Source organism: Lepidothrix coronata, unplaced genomic scaffold, assembly GCF_001604755.1.
Source record: "Lepidothrix coronata isolate B3197 unplaced genomic scaffold, Lepidothrix_coronata-1.0 Scaffold315, whole genome shotgun sequence".
Classification (NCBI taxonomy): domain Eukaryota; kingdom Metazoa; phylum Chordata; class Aves; order Passeriformes; family Pipridae; genus Lepidothrix; species Lepidothrix coronata.
In genome coordinates this window covers 17638-33633 of record NW_016690495.1, presented here as the reverse complement: position 1 = coordinate 33633, position 15996 = coordinate 17638, and the positions used below count along the sequence as shown (strand labels likewise).

The following is a 15996-nucleotide window of genomic DNA, read 5'->3' as shown; positions in this document are numbered from 1 at the left end:
GTATTTATGGAAAATTAAATTCCCAGCCGGTTCAGACACGGCAACACCGGCAAAGGGACACTCAGGGACTGAAAGGACCCATTGATAAACAAGGTCATAGAGCAGAGCTCCTTCCTTCTGCTTCGTTACCAACTCTGCTCCTTTATTTTCTTTACTTGGAGCAGTTGCCTTGAAGGTCTCTCTACACAGGCACAGTGGCTCAACATGAGCAAATGTGCAAATTCAAAGTGTTCAGCTGAGACTGAGAAAGACGCTTTGTGAGGCTGGAGGAACTTGTAGTGAATAATTAGTGAATTACGAGCCCAAGCACAAAGTTACTGCACTCCTGACTTCCCCTTCCTATCCCAACAAGGCTCAGAAGTGTCCAGCTGCAAATTACACCACAGGATTCCTGGTCCTCCCAAGTAATTCAATATCTTAAAAAGTGGCTTGAAGGAGTTTAAAAAATTGCAACTTTTGGGACAAAATATACTGAGCAACACGTGGATGCTGAAACAAAGAAAACCAGTTATTTGTTTGTGAATGGCACCTCTAGGAAAACCTATCAAAATCTCAGGAGAAGTTGCACAGGAAAATCTAAATAAGCAATAACTGATTCTCTCAGTCCAGTAGTATGCATATCAAAGGTGAAGTAAGTGTGACAGTAAATATTTCAAAGGATAACTCACAAATGGGTTTTTTAATATTAAAAAAGCAGTAAAGCAAAAAAGGGAGGTAAAAAGCACACCTCTAAAAGTGTATCAAAACCCAAGAAAGCTTCACCTTATTTATGACAGCTTTTCTACCCAGCCTTTGTGTGAAAAATATGTAATGAAAACCAAATGTATTCCTCAGAAAATAGTGTGACTTACTTAAAATTATTTTTTAAGGCTACCTAGGTGTTTTCAAGTTAGGCAGGCTACATAAATATTTCCAAGCAAGTAAAAACCATGCAGCATCCTTCCAATTTTGCAGAGAAAACAGACACAAAGTTAGCTGCCTGCCCCAGTTTTAAGCTCAGTGAAAACAAACAGTAAAACCTGTAAAAACAACAAACAGGACTTACTTCAGGCTGAACAAGGAGTGTGTTGATGGGTGCAAGCCCAAAAATCACACTGAGTGCCTACAACTGAGGTGTTCCAAGGTGTAAACCTCAGAGCCCAAATCAACCAAGGTGAGTCAACCAGGAAACTTCCATTACTGGGGTCTCAGGACTCACAAGTGATTGCTGAAAACATGAAGTCCCATTGCTGCTACTGCTGCTTCTTTTTCCAGGCCATACTTATACAACTGAGAGCGACTGTGGCTACTGTGCTTTGTAACTCTGTTCAACACAAGTGTTGGTACCTCTTCACTGGTTGAGCTTTCCTTTGGGATGCAGGAAGAGCCCAACAGCAACTTTGCTTCACAGCTGGAGTGCAGGAGAGCTGAGATCAGCACCAAGCTCCACAGGCATGTTGACACATGCAGGGAAGTTCAGGCACCCGGAACATTGTCATGGAACAACCTCCCACAACGGAGATTTTCAGTACATTCTGCAGATGTGCAGGAGATACCCTGACTCCAGCCTGGGCAAAACCCCACCAAAGTCCCACTACTGACATTTAGAGAGGTGCTCTGAGCCACTCTTTACACAGATCCAACAAGGTCATGCAACAACACATCCAAAGCACCAGGCCCGTGAGGCTGGAGCCCCGCTGGCTGTTCTTACACTCCAATTACCCAGTTCTTCCTCTGTCATTTTCAATGATCCAGGCTCGGTATTACCAAGATAAACATTATTATTGGGAGGCTTAAAACCTCATCAACTCCATTCTGTATAAACACACCGTGCCTAGCAACTCCCCTCGAATTCCCAGGCACACACTCCTTTTGTGGTGTCAGCTTTAGCAGCCCCGAGCTCACACGGCAGCTGAAGGTACAGCCCTCCCAGCCACCCAGTCACACTCCCTGGCAGCGTTTCAGGAGCCAGGACGACACCAGCTTGCTGTACAGATGAGGATGGACTGACCTGGTTGATGGAGTTGGCAGCACAGGATGCCAGGCCAGTTCCAAGGGAGGCCAGCAGGAAACAGGGCAGGTCAAAAGGGACCGGGGCCATGGCAAAGCCGGCGGACGCGGTGCTGACGACCAGAGCTGCAACACAGCGAGAGCACAGGTCAGAGAACACCAGAAACCACCTCCTTTGTGCACAACACTATAAATAAGGCTTTCAAACTTTAGGAACCCATGTGCAGATTAAGGTTTTGCCACTTTTATGGCTCACAGTAGCTCCAGGAACTGAGTACAATTAATATTAATACTCCACATAGAGAAGTCAAAACTCAGAAGAACTGTCAGGGATGAAACAAGAAACCCAGAAACATCAGCGCATTAGTAGAAGAGGTGAGAACAAAAAAGCTTCACAGAATGTTCTCAGTAAACATTCCACAGGATGTGCTATCCTGATGAAATCAAGTTTTTCAATCTGAGTAGGCTGAGCTTTGCTGGCTGGGCAATCAAGCCCACCAGGGAACCCACCAGAAAATACACTTTGTTCAACACCTGAGCTCCTGGCAGTTGATTGCCCTCCAGATTATGTATTATTTTCAGTCTCAACCTTAGTTACTTATCAATTTTTTTGAATAATAAAAGGATGTCCTGAAATCTGAGGTTTGGTAGGTAAAGAAAAGGTGGAAAAAGAGAGAGAAAAGAACTTAAACAGCAACACCTGTGGGATGAGTCCTTAACCTTTGCAAAGTGTCAGCTGAAAACAGGGAAAGGTGAGGGTAACCAAACAGACAAGTGTCAGATGAGCCTCATCTATGTTTCTTCATTCCCTGTTTTATGGATTTGCCCCAGGACCAAACTGCCCCACTCAACATGATTTGTTCCAGTAACTCACACATCACTGCAAAGCCTAATGGGGAAGAAAAACAGTAAGAAAAATCCCCAAATGAGATATATGCTTTATATCAAATTATAGCAGGGATTTAAGCAGTGCAGAGCTAAAAGGAGACTCAGGGCACGTAGCTACAGTAATTTCACTGCACCATCTCTGCTCCCACTTGACTTGCCCACTTTGGGCTGAAGGTACAATCACATCTCATGGACTCAATGGCACTTAAAGGCCTCAAAATTTGAGTGCATTCACAAAAATCCATTTCAGTTTTGTCATCCAAAATTATAACTTTAGTACAGTACTGCAAATTACATCCCTAAAATGAAAGTTACCTAACTCTCAATCCTAATATTGTAATTTGCCAAATAACAGGTCTCACAAACTTCACTTTTGGCAAGAAATAATATGACATGGCAAATTCCTTATACTATAAAAGTCAGCACACTTATGGAATATCTTCCTCATGACCTTGAGCCTTACAATCTGAAATTAATAGCTATTAAAGAGAAAGTATTTAAATTATATTCTGCATGTAACTGCATGTTCCAGAACTCAGCCAGCTCAAATCAAAGCATCAAAATGTTCTCATCTTCCTGAGTCCTCCAAAGTCTACCATCTGTCTGAAGTTAAATACAAATAAATAACCTTTGCTGACTGAAAATACCTGGATTATCTATTAAGCAGTGTTACTTGAGATGAAAAACTAAATGTCATGGCAGTGACCTGCCAGCAAGGATGCAAAGTGCTCATTTTAAGAGCTGTGCCTGCATAAGAACCTTAGGATTTAATACTAAAAACACAGGGAAGAAAACTTGCTGCTCATCAAAACTTTTCTCTAAGCATTAAAATCCCTTGGTGACTGAATATTATTATAAGAATATACATAATATAATTATAAGCATTAATTCTCTAGCCTTGTTATGGAGTCCCAGGCTACTTCTAAAATGCAGAGGATCTGTGACAGAGCTTTACCCTCTGAGCAGCTCGGAAATAACCACAGGTTCTGCTGGCCCACCAGACAAACAGACATGAAGGTTGTTCTGAAAGACTGGACCCATTTATTATATAAATACCACACCACCTTAGCTTCCAAACTTCTTAGCAGAGTGCACAGGAGAACACGAAATGCATTGGTACAACAGAGGAGTTAAAAAACACACTGAAAATGACAGTGAACGGTGGCGTTTGCATTTCCAAGAGTGATTACATTCGGGTTTTTTTGCATAATAAATCACACACTCATTTCCAGACAAGAATTTAATTAAAACTTATCTTAGAGAGCACTTTACACCAATTTATTATGGGAAAACACCAGCTCATTTACTGGAGAAGAAAGGTGGAGCGGATTGGCAAACAGTCAGTGTAACATTAGCACTACCCTGACCCCAAAGAAATTCGAATACTGTACAGCCACAGCACTAATTAAAGTCCCCATTGATTTCTCCAGATTAATTTCAGCCAGTCATTTCAGTTTGACTTATCAGGAGCTCATTTAGAAAGGTTGCAGCACATCCTCTCCCCTATCCCATTAAAGCAGGTATTTTCTGTTGTCTGGGCAGGGTTTGCACACCAGGCATTCCCTGCTTCCCTCACTGCCCAGATATTCCAATGCAACACATCAGCAGTAAATAGGAAAAGGCTCCCTTTGGATTGGGAAGTTTATTTTCTTTAACTGTGGAAGCAATAATTTACTCTTCAACTTCCCTCGTGGAGGAAAAGTATATTTAATTGAGATCACATCAAGGGAATGAGGTCATTGACTCTGTTTGTTTTTTAATCCCTGTTAGTTTAGTGCTTTAGGGGCCAAATTAACTTCACCTTATTGCATAATAGATGGAATCGATCCTTTCAAGGCTTGATGAGAGTTGGCATTATATTCACTCTTCAAAAAGAAGCCAAGACTTAAACTTATGATCTCAGCCTAAACCTAATTTTCAGCCCTTTAAACATTTTCAGCTTTAACAAAAATGAACAGGGGACATTTGTCTCCCGTTTCAATGTAAATGAAAGAGAAAATGCTAATGGATTGGTGACAAAGAGTGAATTATAATGTTTCTAGCATAAAAATACAGTCAAAAAGCCTAGTGTGTTCTTTACATTCCTTTTCCACTCCATCACAATGTGATCTGCCTGTATAAACCCCTGTATTTGTATTTATAGCACGTGAATCACTTTGCCATATTTTGCCTACCTCCTATTAAAAAGCAGCCAAGCCAAAATAAAACCATAGAAAGCCAAAGCAAATCAATTCTGCTTTAGAATTCCCTTCTACTCCTGTACTGGTGATATATCAGCACACACGGAAGGACAAAAGCAAATGCATTTCTACTTTAATTTAGGAAACAATTTCACTCCTTTACTGCAAGTGTTTATACAGTCCTTGAAGGAAAGTAGCTTTCCAAAATGATGGAATTTTCCTTCCAGAGTTTTCACACTTTGGTTTCTGGAAAGCCAAGTGTAGCACCAGTATTTGTGCTACACACCTGACCAACGTGTCCTTTATAAACTCAGGTTTGTTAGGGCATACCAAAGCTTTGATGCACATTACAACCTGCACATAACCTTTGCATTATATCATATAAAATTCAAGGGCAGTATCACAAACATCCATCCAACAATTTTAAATTGATCTGCTAAAAATAAACCGTAATAAGGGTTTATTTTTATTTCATTAGTTTTTCTGGTAGCGTGGAAAATAAATTGCCAGACAGCTACCACTACTCAGCTTTTGTTTCTTTGATGGGATAATAGTGACTGGCATATTAATCACAAAATGAGAACTACTTTGACAAGTATATGAAATATATTTAGAACTGAGAATAAACGTGCACTAGTAATAGTTGGAACAATATCTACCAATATATCTTTGTCAAAGTTTCTGGTTATACTGAAGTTACCATTTGAAGAATAAATGCCATAATAAATGCTATTATTCCAGAATAAAGTGGGAACATACTGGAAACTCCACTAAAGCAAATGGATTTTTCACTAGAGTGAAAAAAAAAAAAAAGTTACCAGAGTTTTAACCTATAAACACAACACAGGCCCCTTATTTGTTGTTTGGTAACACTCAAGGCTATGCAAAGCTGGATCTCTGTCACTGTGTCACCAAGACACAACAGCCAAGAGAAGAAGTAGGATGTGCACAATCACATCTTAAAACAGTATCAAATATCTCAGGCTTCTGATTTCCAGTTCAGCACTTTTGTGCTAAAGCATCACTATTGCACAGACACAAATCCAGACAGAAGCAATACAGCCAATTAATTCCAGCTGTTTTCTAGTAGAAGAGACAGGGTTATTTTCTTATAAGAGGACACATAAAAAAAAAAATGCTCTAGTTCAGTTTCCAAAACTGAAGATGCTCATAAATGATCATATTTGTCCACCCATGTTGATTCACTTCTCAGATAGGTGCTACAGAATCACAGATTCAATCAGGTTGGAAAAGATCTCTGAGACCATCAGGCCCAACCTTTGACTGAACAACACCTTGTTAACCAGACCAGAGCACTGAGTGCCATGTCCAGTCTTTCCCTGAACACACCAGGTGCTGTACATCACACAAACATGGAGTGATTTGGGTTGGAAGGGACCTTCAAGCCCATCCAGTTCCACCCCCTGCCATGGGCAGGGACACCTTCCACCAGCCCAGGTTGCTCCAAGCCCTGTCCAACCTGGCCTTGGACACTTCCAGGGATGGGGCAGCCACAGTTTCCCTGGGCAACCTGGAACACTCAGCATTTTTCATACCACGCCTTCATAACAGTTCCCCCAAATTAAAAACTGAGCTTGGATTTTCCTGTGGTTTTGCATACAGCTCATCTGAGTTTCGTATCTGTAATCCCTAGAGGAAACATCAACTTCAAGATTAGATTTAAGTAAAGAAGATGAGACAACCTGAAATTCTTCATGTGTGTGCATTATAAATCACTAGAATTTCCTCCTATTCCCATACCTTGTGTCTCTCTCCTATTTTAGGTTACATAACACATAAACTTTAGGATCAAGTTGAAAACAATGACATTTATAATTCTGAAAACCTATCAGACAGATGCATTAGCTTTCCAAGTGCCTGGATGGTAGGATACAGCTGTTGAGAGAGCAGCCAACACAGAACACCACAGAGAGAGGAATGGATGGAAACTGAACCCAAAAAGGCAGATTATGCGACAGGTAATTAGAAGTTCCCTAATTGTTTTCTATGGCAAAAGAATATAAACAAAAATCTACTCCTGTTTTTAAGGCAGAGCTTCTAATGGCAGAGTCACAAGAGCTGCAGTTTACATGAAGCAGGAGGGTATGGAAATAGCTAAACTCATTTCCTTTCAAAGGTGAAGTACAGTTCAGAATACAAACAAACAATCCCCTTCCTTCAGCAGCGGGAAAAGAACAGGGCATAAGGAAGTCCCATTTTAGCATAATGCAGAGTTTGTTTTTTTGTTATTTCATACTCCAAAAAGTATAAATAAAGAGTCTGCCAAAAAAACCACACAGGATATGAGATCTATCAGAACTTCATGGGTGAAAGGAACTCAGTTGTGTGTCATTTGTAAGTTAAAAGCTGACCTCAGAGAATTTATTCTTGTTTAAAAAAAATACAATCAAAGAATGACTCCACCATATTCTTTACAGAATATATAATTTGTCTAAATGTTGGAAGAAAAGCTAATCCTGTTTCCTTGCTACACTACACCCAGTATTATTCCTGCTCCTTTCCTGTGCTACCCCACGATCAATAAAGACCATCAAATGAACTCCCCTCCTACAAACCCCTCTTCATCCAACTTATTCTTTTACACTTCCCACATCCAAAAAAATCTCCACACCAAATACACAGAGATCAAAATGAGAAAAGAGGTTGAGTTTTTTTCTGTATCTCTCTATACCTGTATCTCTCTATACCTGTTCACCACACTTACCCTGGCTCAAGAACTCTTCCAGTGCCAGCAGAGAGAGGCTAAAGACACAGCCCCTTCCCCTGCAGCCTTGGAAGTCAGATTAAAAATTCTACAGCTGTTCAGAAACGAGCAGTTAAGTTTACATCTCAAAACAACAGTCCTGAAGGGAATGAAATTCATTAACCTTTGCCTCCTACAGCCTATTTTAAATCCAGAGAGGTGCTTGCCTGTCAAAATTGCTTTTTGCATTTAATAGAGCCTACTGGAAACTGCTGAAGAGTTCTGCAGCAACGCTGAGGCCACACAAAAAAGCATCACATGAAATTACTTTCTCCCAGTAAATACATCCTGGCATCTTGCTGCAGTTGTTCAAACTCCTGTTTTGAGGAGCACCAGCAACATTAGGATGTGGTCACACTGAGCATTCCTGTCAGGAATGTCAGCAAACATAAGAACAAACACATCAAGTGCTTAAAACGATAGTTCATTTTCTGTCTCTCTGGTCCCTTAATCGTGGCATTTTAACTTTTCATTTCTGGATCTAGTGAGAATTTTTAATTTAGTTCTACCCCAGTAGCTGGCACAGCCTTCAAGTTCACGTAAGAACCACTTAAATAAAATCACCTCACTGAAAATATGCCAGAAGAGCTAATTGTTCATACAGCACTTACAGTTATCCATGGTGAGCCCTACAGAAACAAAGTATTACTAAAACTGAACAGTGTGGGGGAGAAAAAGGCAAGCCCTGTATAATGTAGAAAGAAAGATGAGGCAATAAGTGAGGCTGGATGTGCCACAAAGCTGTTGCAAATAACCCTGATAACTGCTGAATGTGCTAGTGAGAGCTTTATACACCCAAATTTGAATTTACCAAGGCTAATATATAAAAGTGACGTGCTAAATTATCAAAGACATGCTTTCATCTCATCAAACTCTTTACCAGCACAAAACAAATGCCCTGAGGTTTTCTAAAAACAATGAGGAAGAAAATTGAGATGTACAAACGAGATCAGTTGTGCCAAGTCCAAACCATGAGATGTCTCATCAAGGCTGAGATGAAAATGTAAACGACCATTATACACTCCATGTGGTCAGCACAATTTTTCCACGGAGCAACAAACAATGAAAACTTACACACTGCAAGACAAAAAGTTTTAAAAAGTGAACTGAATTCACAAATTGCTATGGCAAAGAACAGTCTTGTTATCAGGAATTTCTTCCACGCACTGGAAAGAGCACCAAGGTAAGAACTCAGGAAATTACATTTGTGCTCTTGAATTGATGTAGACAAGATGATCAGATCATCAGAGTGTCCTTAGAAATAAAAGTACATATAGCACTACCTATTGGCAAAGGAGTAATTTATAGTTGTTAAATATTACTACCAGAACAAGGCAAAAGGTAGTTAAGGCAGCAAAGCAACTGAACAAACTGCTGGTTGGAAGAGACAACACTAGTACTGATTGAAAAGTAAATTATATCTTGTTTTATAAAATTCAACTGGTCAGACTCAAACGTTTTTCTTTGTAACACAGGAAACTATTTGGATTATCTTTCGTTGGGACTTTTAATACTCATTTCACAACAAGCAGTACTAAAGTGAAAGGTATGTAAATAAGACGGAATATTGGTAAACTTAAATAAGACAACTTTAAACACTGAATACAATATTTGTAAATTCACTTCCTGACCTAGTTTCACTGTAGTTTTTGTACCACTACCTGCTTGTTTATGACTCCCAAAAGCTAGCTGACACAGGATGCAAGCTCCTCCTCACTATCTTTAAAATTTAATGGGAAAACTACCAAATGCTTCCACAAAACACATTTTCCCAGCACACATTAGATGGAATTTTGTATCAGGAAGGTGGGAATTACCACAGGAAAAGCCCCACTGTACCAGTAACGTGCTAAAGAACTCTGCTGTCACACAGGATGCACAGAAGTGATAAAAAAAGACCAGTGATACCTGTGAGCTTGATTTTGGACAAGCGTGCCAAAATTCCTGGCAGCTCATCCAGCCGCAGCTTCATCTCCTTCCACTGTCTGTCCTCTCTGGGCTCTGCTCTCGCTGCTGTGGCCTCAGTTTCTGCAGGTGACTTCACTTCTCTCAGCTCATTTCTCCCTGATGCCTCAGGCCAAGGCTGATGAGCAGGTGAAAGGGGGCTAATCCTGTGGATAACCTTTTTTTCCCGATCCAGCTGCTGAAGCTCGTGGAAAGGAGACACAACCGGGTCCGACTTGGGTTTGGCTCGTTGGCTGAGGTCTCTGTTGTGCTGAGTTACATACTAAATACAGTGAGAGATGTTCAAATGAACAGGTAAGAAGATATTTCCACCCATTTCAAACTCTCAACACCACCAATATTATTGCTGTAATATTCTCATTGTTAGGAGAATTCCTTCCTATGATGCGAGCCTGAATTTCAAACACTTACTTCATAAGCAAAAAGGCTTTAGAAGTTGGTCAAAATATTACAGAAGCAGATTTACAGCTCACAACTGCATCAATAATGTTTACTTAAACTTGGATAATTGCTTCTGGTTAGATTTACTTACCTCCCCCCCCAGCTTCAATAGCAAACCCTTCATTCATATTCAAAACCACCAGGTAATACCATTTGATTTACAACTGGTCAATTCATAGAATCATTAAGGTTGGAAAAGACCCCCAAGATCATCAGATCCAACCTTTGATCAAACAAAATTCACCTTTAAATAGGGAGATACACAAGTGCCCATAACAATTCCAGTCTCCCATACAGGCACTTGATTTTTGCATCTTTAAGAGATGAAAAAAAAAAATCAGAAAAATGCCAGAAAATACCATCTACCTGCCATGATATAAAATCATCTCCCACATTACTCTATTACTACTTATGCCAAGCTTTATGTTAATTAACTAGACAGCAAATTTCAACAGGAGTTCAAATGAACATACTTTGAACATAAAGTTAGGAGACAGTTGTTTCCTCTCATTTAAAGGTCTCAGAATACACACAGAATAAGAAAAATACCATTTAGCTTCTCCTTTCCATTTTCTTCCCCAAAATATTCTCTATATTTCAAGCACAAGAGGCATAAAAAGACAGAGCTTTCAACTAATCCTGGTTTAGAGTGCACATTAATAATTATAATGAGTAAGAGAGATATGAAAGTCTGAATGAGTGATGTGAATACAGATCAAATCAGCAGCACAAATAAATATTTGAGAAGTGGTGGTAACCCCAGAAGCCTGGAAAGATCCCCATTTATTGATTCACAGCTGTACAAGCTCCTTACAGGCAAAGCAGTCACTGTAAGACTTAGTCTTACCCACATGTCATAGATGAAGCTCCAAAGTGCAACAATAAGAACACAACTCAGGGAAGAGCAAAATAAGTCTTTTACTACCATCCACTTACATGTGATGCAACTGGTCAAAGGAGAAGATGCAATTTCAAAGGGTTGAATGATAATCACAGCTTTTTTTAATACCTAAAACTAACAGCACACTGTAAATGAAACCCATCAACTTAACGAGCTCAGGAGTTTTGATTTAAATTAACTGATTAACTCACAACACACCTCCTCCACAGGTGAGTTCCATCTACCACTTGTACGACTGCTGGCCAAGATGTGACTTTCTTATTAGCATTTCTATAAATAACAGTTTAAAAACAATTGTAGTTCATGTTTTTCGGCAGGAGATGAGTGTCCTGCTGCAAAGGCACAGGAAGATTCGTGTCAAGCAGAGGAGACTCTGTAGCACAAGGAACTGTCCAGTTATTTTAATATTTCAGATACCAAGCCCTTTAACCCTGATTCAGTGAGAAAACGAGACGCTTGGAATTACCCGAGTTGGGTTGGTAAGAAAAACACTGCTTTTATCAACTGATCTCCATTTTGCCCTGGGATGAATGAGAAACACGGGATAAATCCCCTCCCTGACTTACCATTCGTTTGAGAAAGTTAAAGTACTGAAATGTAATCAACCTGTCGTTGGCTGCCCGGCAGAGGTGCAGGAAGGGGCACGGGATGTGCCGTGTGCCAGCGCCCTTCAGACGCCACACCAACAGTCCTATTACAGGAGAAAAGGAAAAAAGATAACATTAGAGTCACGTTTACCCTCTGCCACTGAGTTTGCTCCTAATTCAGTGTCTGCTCCCAGCTGTGACACAGGACACCCCAACAAATGGGACTCAGGGTAGGTCGGGAGGGGAGAAACTTTTGCTGCTGCAGGGTAAAGACCTGAAAGTGGAGAATCACAGAATCATGGAATCATTAGGGAGGGAAAAGACTCCTAAGATCATAAGTCCAACCATCACGAGCCCATGTCCCTAAGCACCACATCCACACGTTTTTTGAACTCTTCCAGGGATGGTGATTCCACCACTGCCCTGGGCAGCCTGTTGCCAGTGCCTGACCACCCTTCCAGTGAAGTCATCCTCCCTAATATCCAGTGTAAATCTCTCCTGGAACAACTTGAGGCTGTTTCCTCTCATCCTGTACCTGGGAGCAGAGCCTGACCCCCACCTGGCTCCCCCCTCCTGTCAGGGAGTTGGAGAGAGCCAGAAGGTCCCCCCTGAGCCTCCTTTTCTCCAGGCTGAGCCCCTCCAGCTCCCTCAGCTACTCCTGGTGCTCCAGCCCCTTCCCCAGCTCTGTTCCCTTCTCTGAACCCACTCCAGCCCCTCAATGTCCTTCTTCTCACGACAGGCCCCAAACCAAACTGTAGGCATGCCCTAATGATGTTTTGTGTTTTCTTCCAAATCTCTAAGCTCCCTGAGATGCATTTTCACAGAGTCACAGAATACGTGGAATTGGAAAGCACCCACAAGGATCACAGAGGCCAACTCCTGGCCCTGCAAAGGACATCCCCAAGAATCCCATCATGTCCCTGAGAGCATTGTCCCAACACTCCTCGAGCTCTGTCAGCCTTGGGGCTGTAGGACTGTAGAATAGCAGCACTATTCCACTGCTATCTCTATATACTACTGACAAAATTATCTTGGCAAAGCAGCACTGAGAGGAAACAGTTGCCATGGGGCAGCACGTAGAGGACAGAGTCCAGTGTGGCACTCAGGAATCCTCCATATGTAGGGACATACATAGGGATCCCCCATACAGAGGGATATACACAGGGATCCCACACACAGGGATTCCCCCATATACACAGGGATCCACACAGGGATCCCCCATAGAGGGACACACATAAAGATCCCCCATAAAGAAGGACACACACAAGGATCCCCCATGCACAGGGACACACACAGAGATTCCCCATAAAGAGAGATACACACACAAGGGACCCCTATACAAGACACATACAAGGATCCCTATATTGAAGGACACACACAGGGATCTCCCATATAGAGGGATACACACAGGGACCCCCATACAGGACATACACAGAGGTATCCCTCAAACAGAGGGATACCCACAGGGATACCCACAGGGACCTCCTTACAGGACACACACAGGGATCTCCCATAGAGGGACGTGCACAGGTATCCCCCATACACAAGGACACACACAGGGACCCCCTGTACAGGACACACACAAAGATCCCCCATACAGAAGGACTGACAGAGGGATCTCCCATTCATTCTCCCATACAGAGGGATACACACACGGGACCCCTATACAGGACACATACAAGTATCCCCCATATAGAGGGATACACACAAGGGACCCCCATACAGGAGAGCACACACAGGGATCTCCATACAGGACATACACAAGGATCCTACATACAGAAGGGCACACAAGGATCCCCTATACAAAGGGATACACACAGGGATCCCATATACAGAGAGACACACACAAGGATCCCCCCTACAGAAGGACACATGGATCCCCCATACAGGACACACACAGGTATCCCCATACAAAAGAGCTTACACAGGGATCTCCATACAGGACACAGACAAGTATCCTCATACAGAACGACATACACAGGTACCTCTACTACAAAAGGACACACACGCACACATCCCCCATACAGGACACATGCAGGTATCCCCATACAGAAGGACACACACAGGATCTCCATACAGGATACTCACAGGTATTCCCATACAGAAGGGCACACATGGATGCCCCATACTGGATACACACAGGTATTCCCATACAGAAGAGCTCACACAGGGATCTCCATACAGGACACAGACAAGTATCCTCATACAGAACGACATACACAGGTACCCCTATTACAAAAGGACACACACACGTCCCCCATACAGGACACACGCAGGTATCCCCATACAGAAGGACACGAGCAGGATCTCCATACAGGATACACACAAGTATCCCCATACAGAAGGGCACACACGGATGCCCCATACGGGATACACAGAGGTATTCCCATACAGAAAGACACACATGGATGCTCCATGCAGGATACACACAGGCATCCCCATACAGAAGGACACACACAGATCCTCCGTACAGGACACACACAGGTAACCCCATACAGAAGGACACACACAGGATCTCCATACAGGACACACACAGGTATTCCCATACAGGAGGACACACACAGATCCTCCGTACAGGACATACACAGGTATTCCCATACAGAAGGTCACACACGGATGCTCCATACAGGACACACACGTATCCCCATACAGAAGGTCACACATGGATGCCCCACGTACGGCACACACAGGGACATGCAGGCTCCGGGTACCGCTCTCCAGAGCAGCCCCAGGGTGTCCCCAGCCCTGCCCGCTCCACCGGCCCCCCACTGCCATCCCCGCGGTACCTGCGAGCGCCCGGGGCGGGCGGACGGCGCTCATGGCCGCGGCTGCTCCGCCGCCTCCCCCTCAGCGCCTGGGCGCCGCCATCTTGCCGCGCGACCTCCAGACGACTTCCGGGTCGGCGGCGGAGGAGGCGGAGCGGCCATTGCGGGGCCGGCCCGGGGCTGGGCCGGGGCTGTGTCGGGGCTGGGCTGGGGCTGTCCCGGGGCTGTCCTTACCGTGAGGAACCGCTGTCCCGGGGCTGTCCTTACCGTGAGGAGCGGCTGTCCCGGGGCTGTCCTTACCGTGAGGGGCGGCTGTCCCGGGGCTGTCCTTACCGTGAGGGACGGCTGTCCCGGAGCTGTCCTTACCGTGAGAAACCGCTGTCCCGGAGGTGTCCCTATCGTGAGGGGCGGCTGTCCCGGAGCTGTCCTTACCGTGAGGGGCGGCTGTCCCGGGGCTGTCCTTACCGTGAGGGGCGGCTGTCCCGGAGCTGTCCNGCTGTCCTTACCGTGAGGGGCGGCTGTCCCGGGGCTGTCCTTACCGTGAGGGACGGCTGTCCCGGGGCTGTCCTTTCCGTGAGGGACGGCTGTCCCGGAGCTGTCCTTACTGTGAGGGTCGGCTGTCCCGGTGCTGTCCCTGCCCTGAGGATCGGCTGTCCCGGGGCTGTCCTTACCGTGAGGGGCGGCTGTCCCGGGGCTGTCCCTGCCCTGAGGATCGGCTGTCCCGGGGTTGTCCCTGCTGTCAGGGCCGGCCGTGCCCCTGGGCTACAGAGAGTTTTATACACCTGAATTTGAAACTCCACGTGAAAGTGGCACGGCAAAGTAGCCAAAGACATGCTCTTTTCGTCTCATCCGGCTCTTTTTCCGGCACGAAATAAATGCCCTGGTTTTGCTTTGGGGGTTTTGTTTGTTTGTTTGTTTTTAAATAATCGCGGGATTGTTTGGGTGGGGAGGGGCCCCTGGGGATCCCCCAGTCCATCCCCTGCCCAGGCAGGGTCACCTGGAGCAGGTGACACAGGAACACAGCCAGGTGGGGCTGGAATGTCTCCAGAGAGGAGACTCCACACCCTCCCCGGGCAGCTGTTCCAGGGCTCTGCCACCTCCATGGAGAGAAGTTCTTCCTCGTGTTGAGGTGGAGCTTCCTGCATTTTAATTTATGGCCATTGCTCCTGTCACTGAGCACCACTGGAAAGTCTGACAGCATCCTCTGACACCCCTTGGAGATATTTGTATGGATTGATGGGATCCCCTCTCCGTCTTCTCCAGATTAACCAAGCCCAGCTCCTGCAGTCTCTCCTCATCAAAAATGCTCCAGACACCCCATCACCTTTATGGGCTCCGCTGGGCTCTCTCCAGTAGCTCCTTGTCTCTCTTGCCCAGAACTGGACACAGCACTGCACATAATGAAGAAGAAAATTATGGATATGCAACAAAAACAGTTGTGCCAAGTCCAAAACGTGAGATGTCTCATCAACACTGAGATGAAAATGTGAATGACCATTCTACATTCTGTGTGGTC

General features: G+C 44.1%; 1 protein-coding gene across 1 annotated transcript in view; it reads right to left on the bottom strand.

Annotated features, from left to right (window-relative positions):
- Positions 1-14583, bottom strand: part of LOC108508792 (protoheme IX farnesyltransferase, mitochondrial) — a 104725-nt gene extending 90142 nt beyond the window's left edge. The window contains exons 1-4 of the mRNA XM_017837886.1: positions 14502-14583; positions 11695-11819; positions 9730-10048; positions 1991-2115 (exon numbers count right to left, since the gene is read on the bottom strand). Coding sequence (XP_017693375.1) covers positions 1991-2115; positions 9730-10048; positions 11695-11819; positions 14502-14535 — 603 coding nt within the window. The 5' untranslated portion in view covers positions 14536-14583. The remainder of the gene's footprint in view (positions 1-1990; positions 2116-9729; positions 10049-11694; positions 11820-14501) is intronic.
- Positions 14584-15996: the final 1413 nt, after the last annotated feature.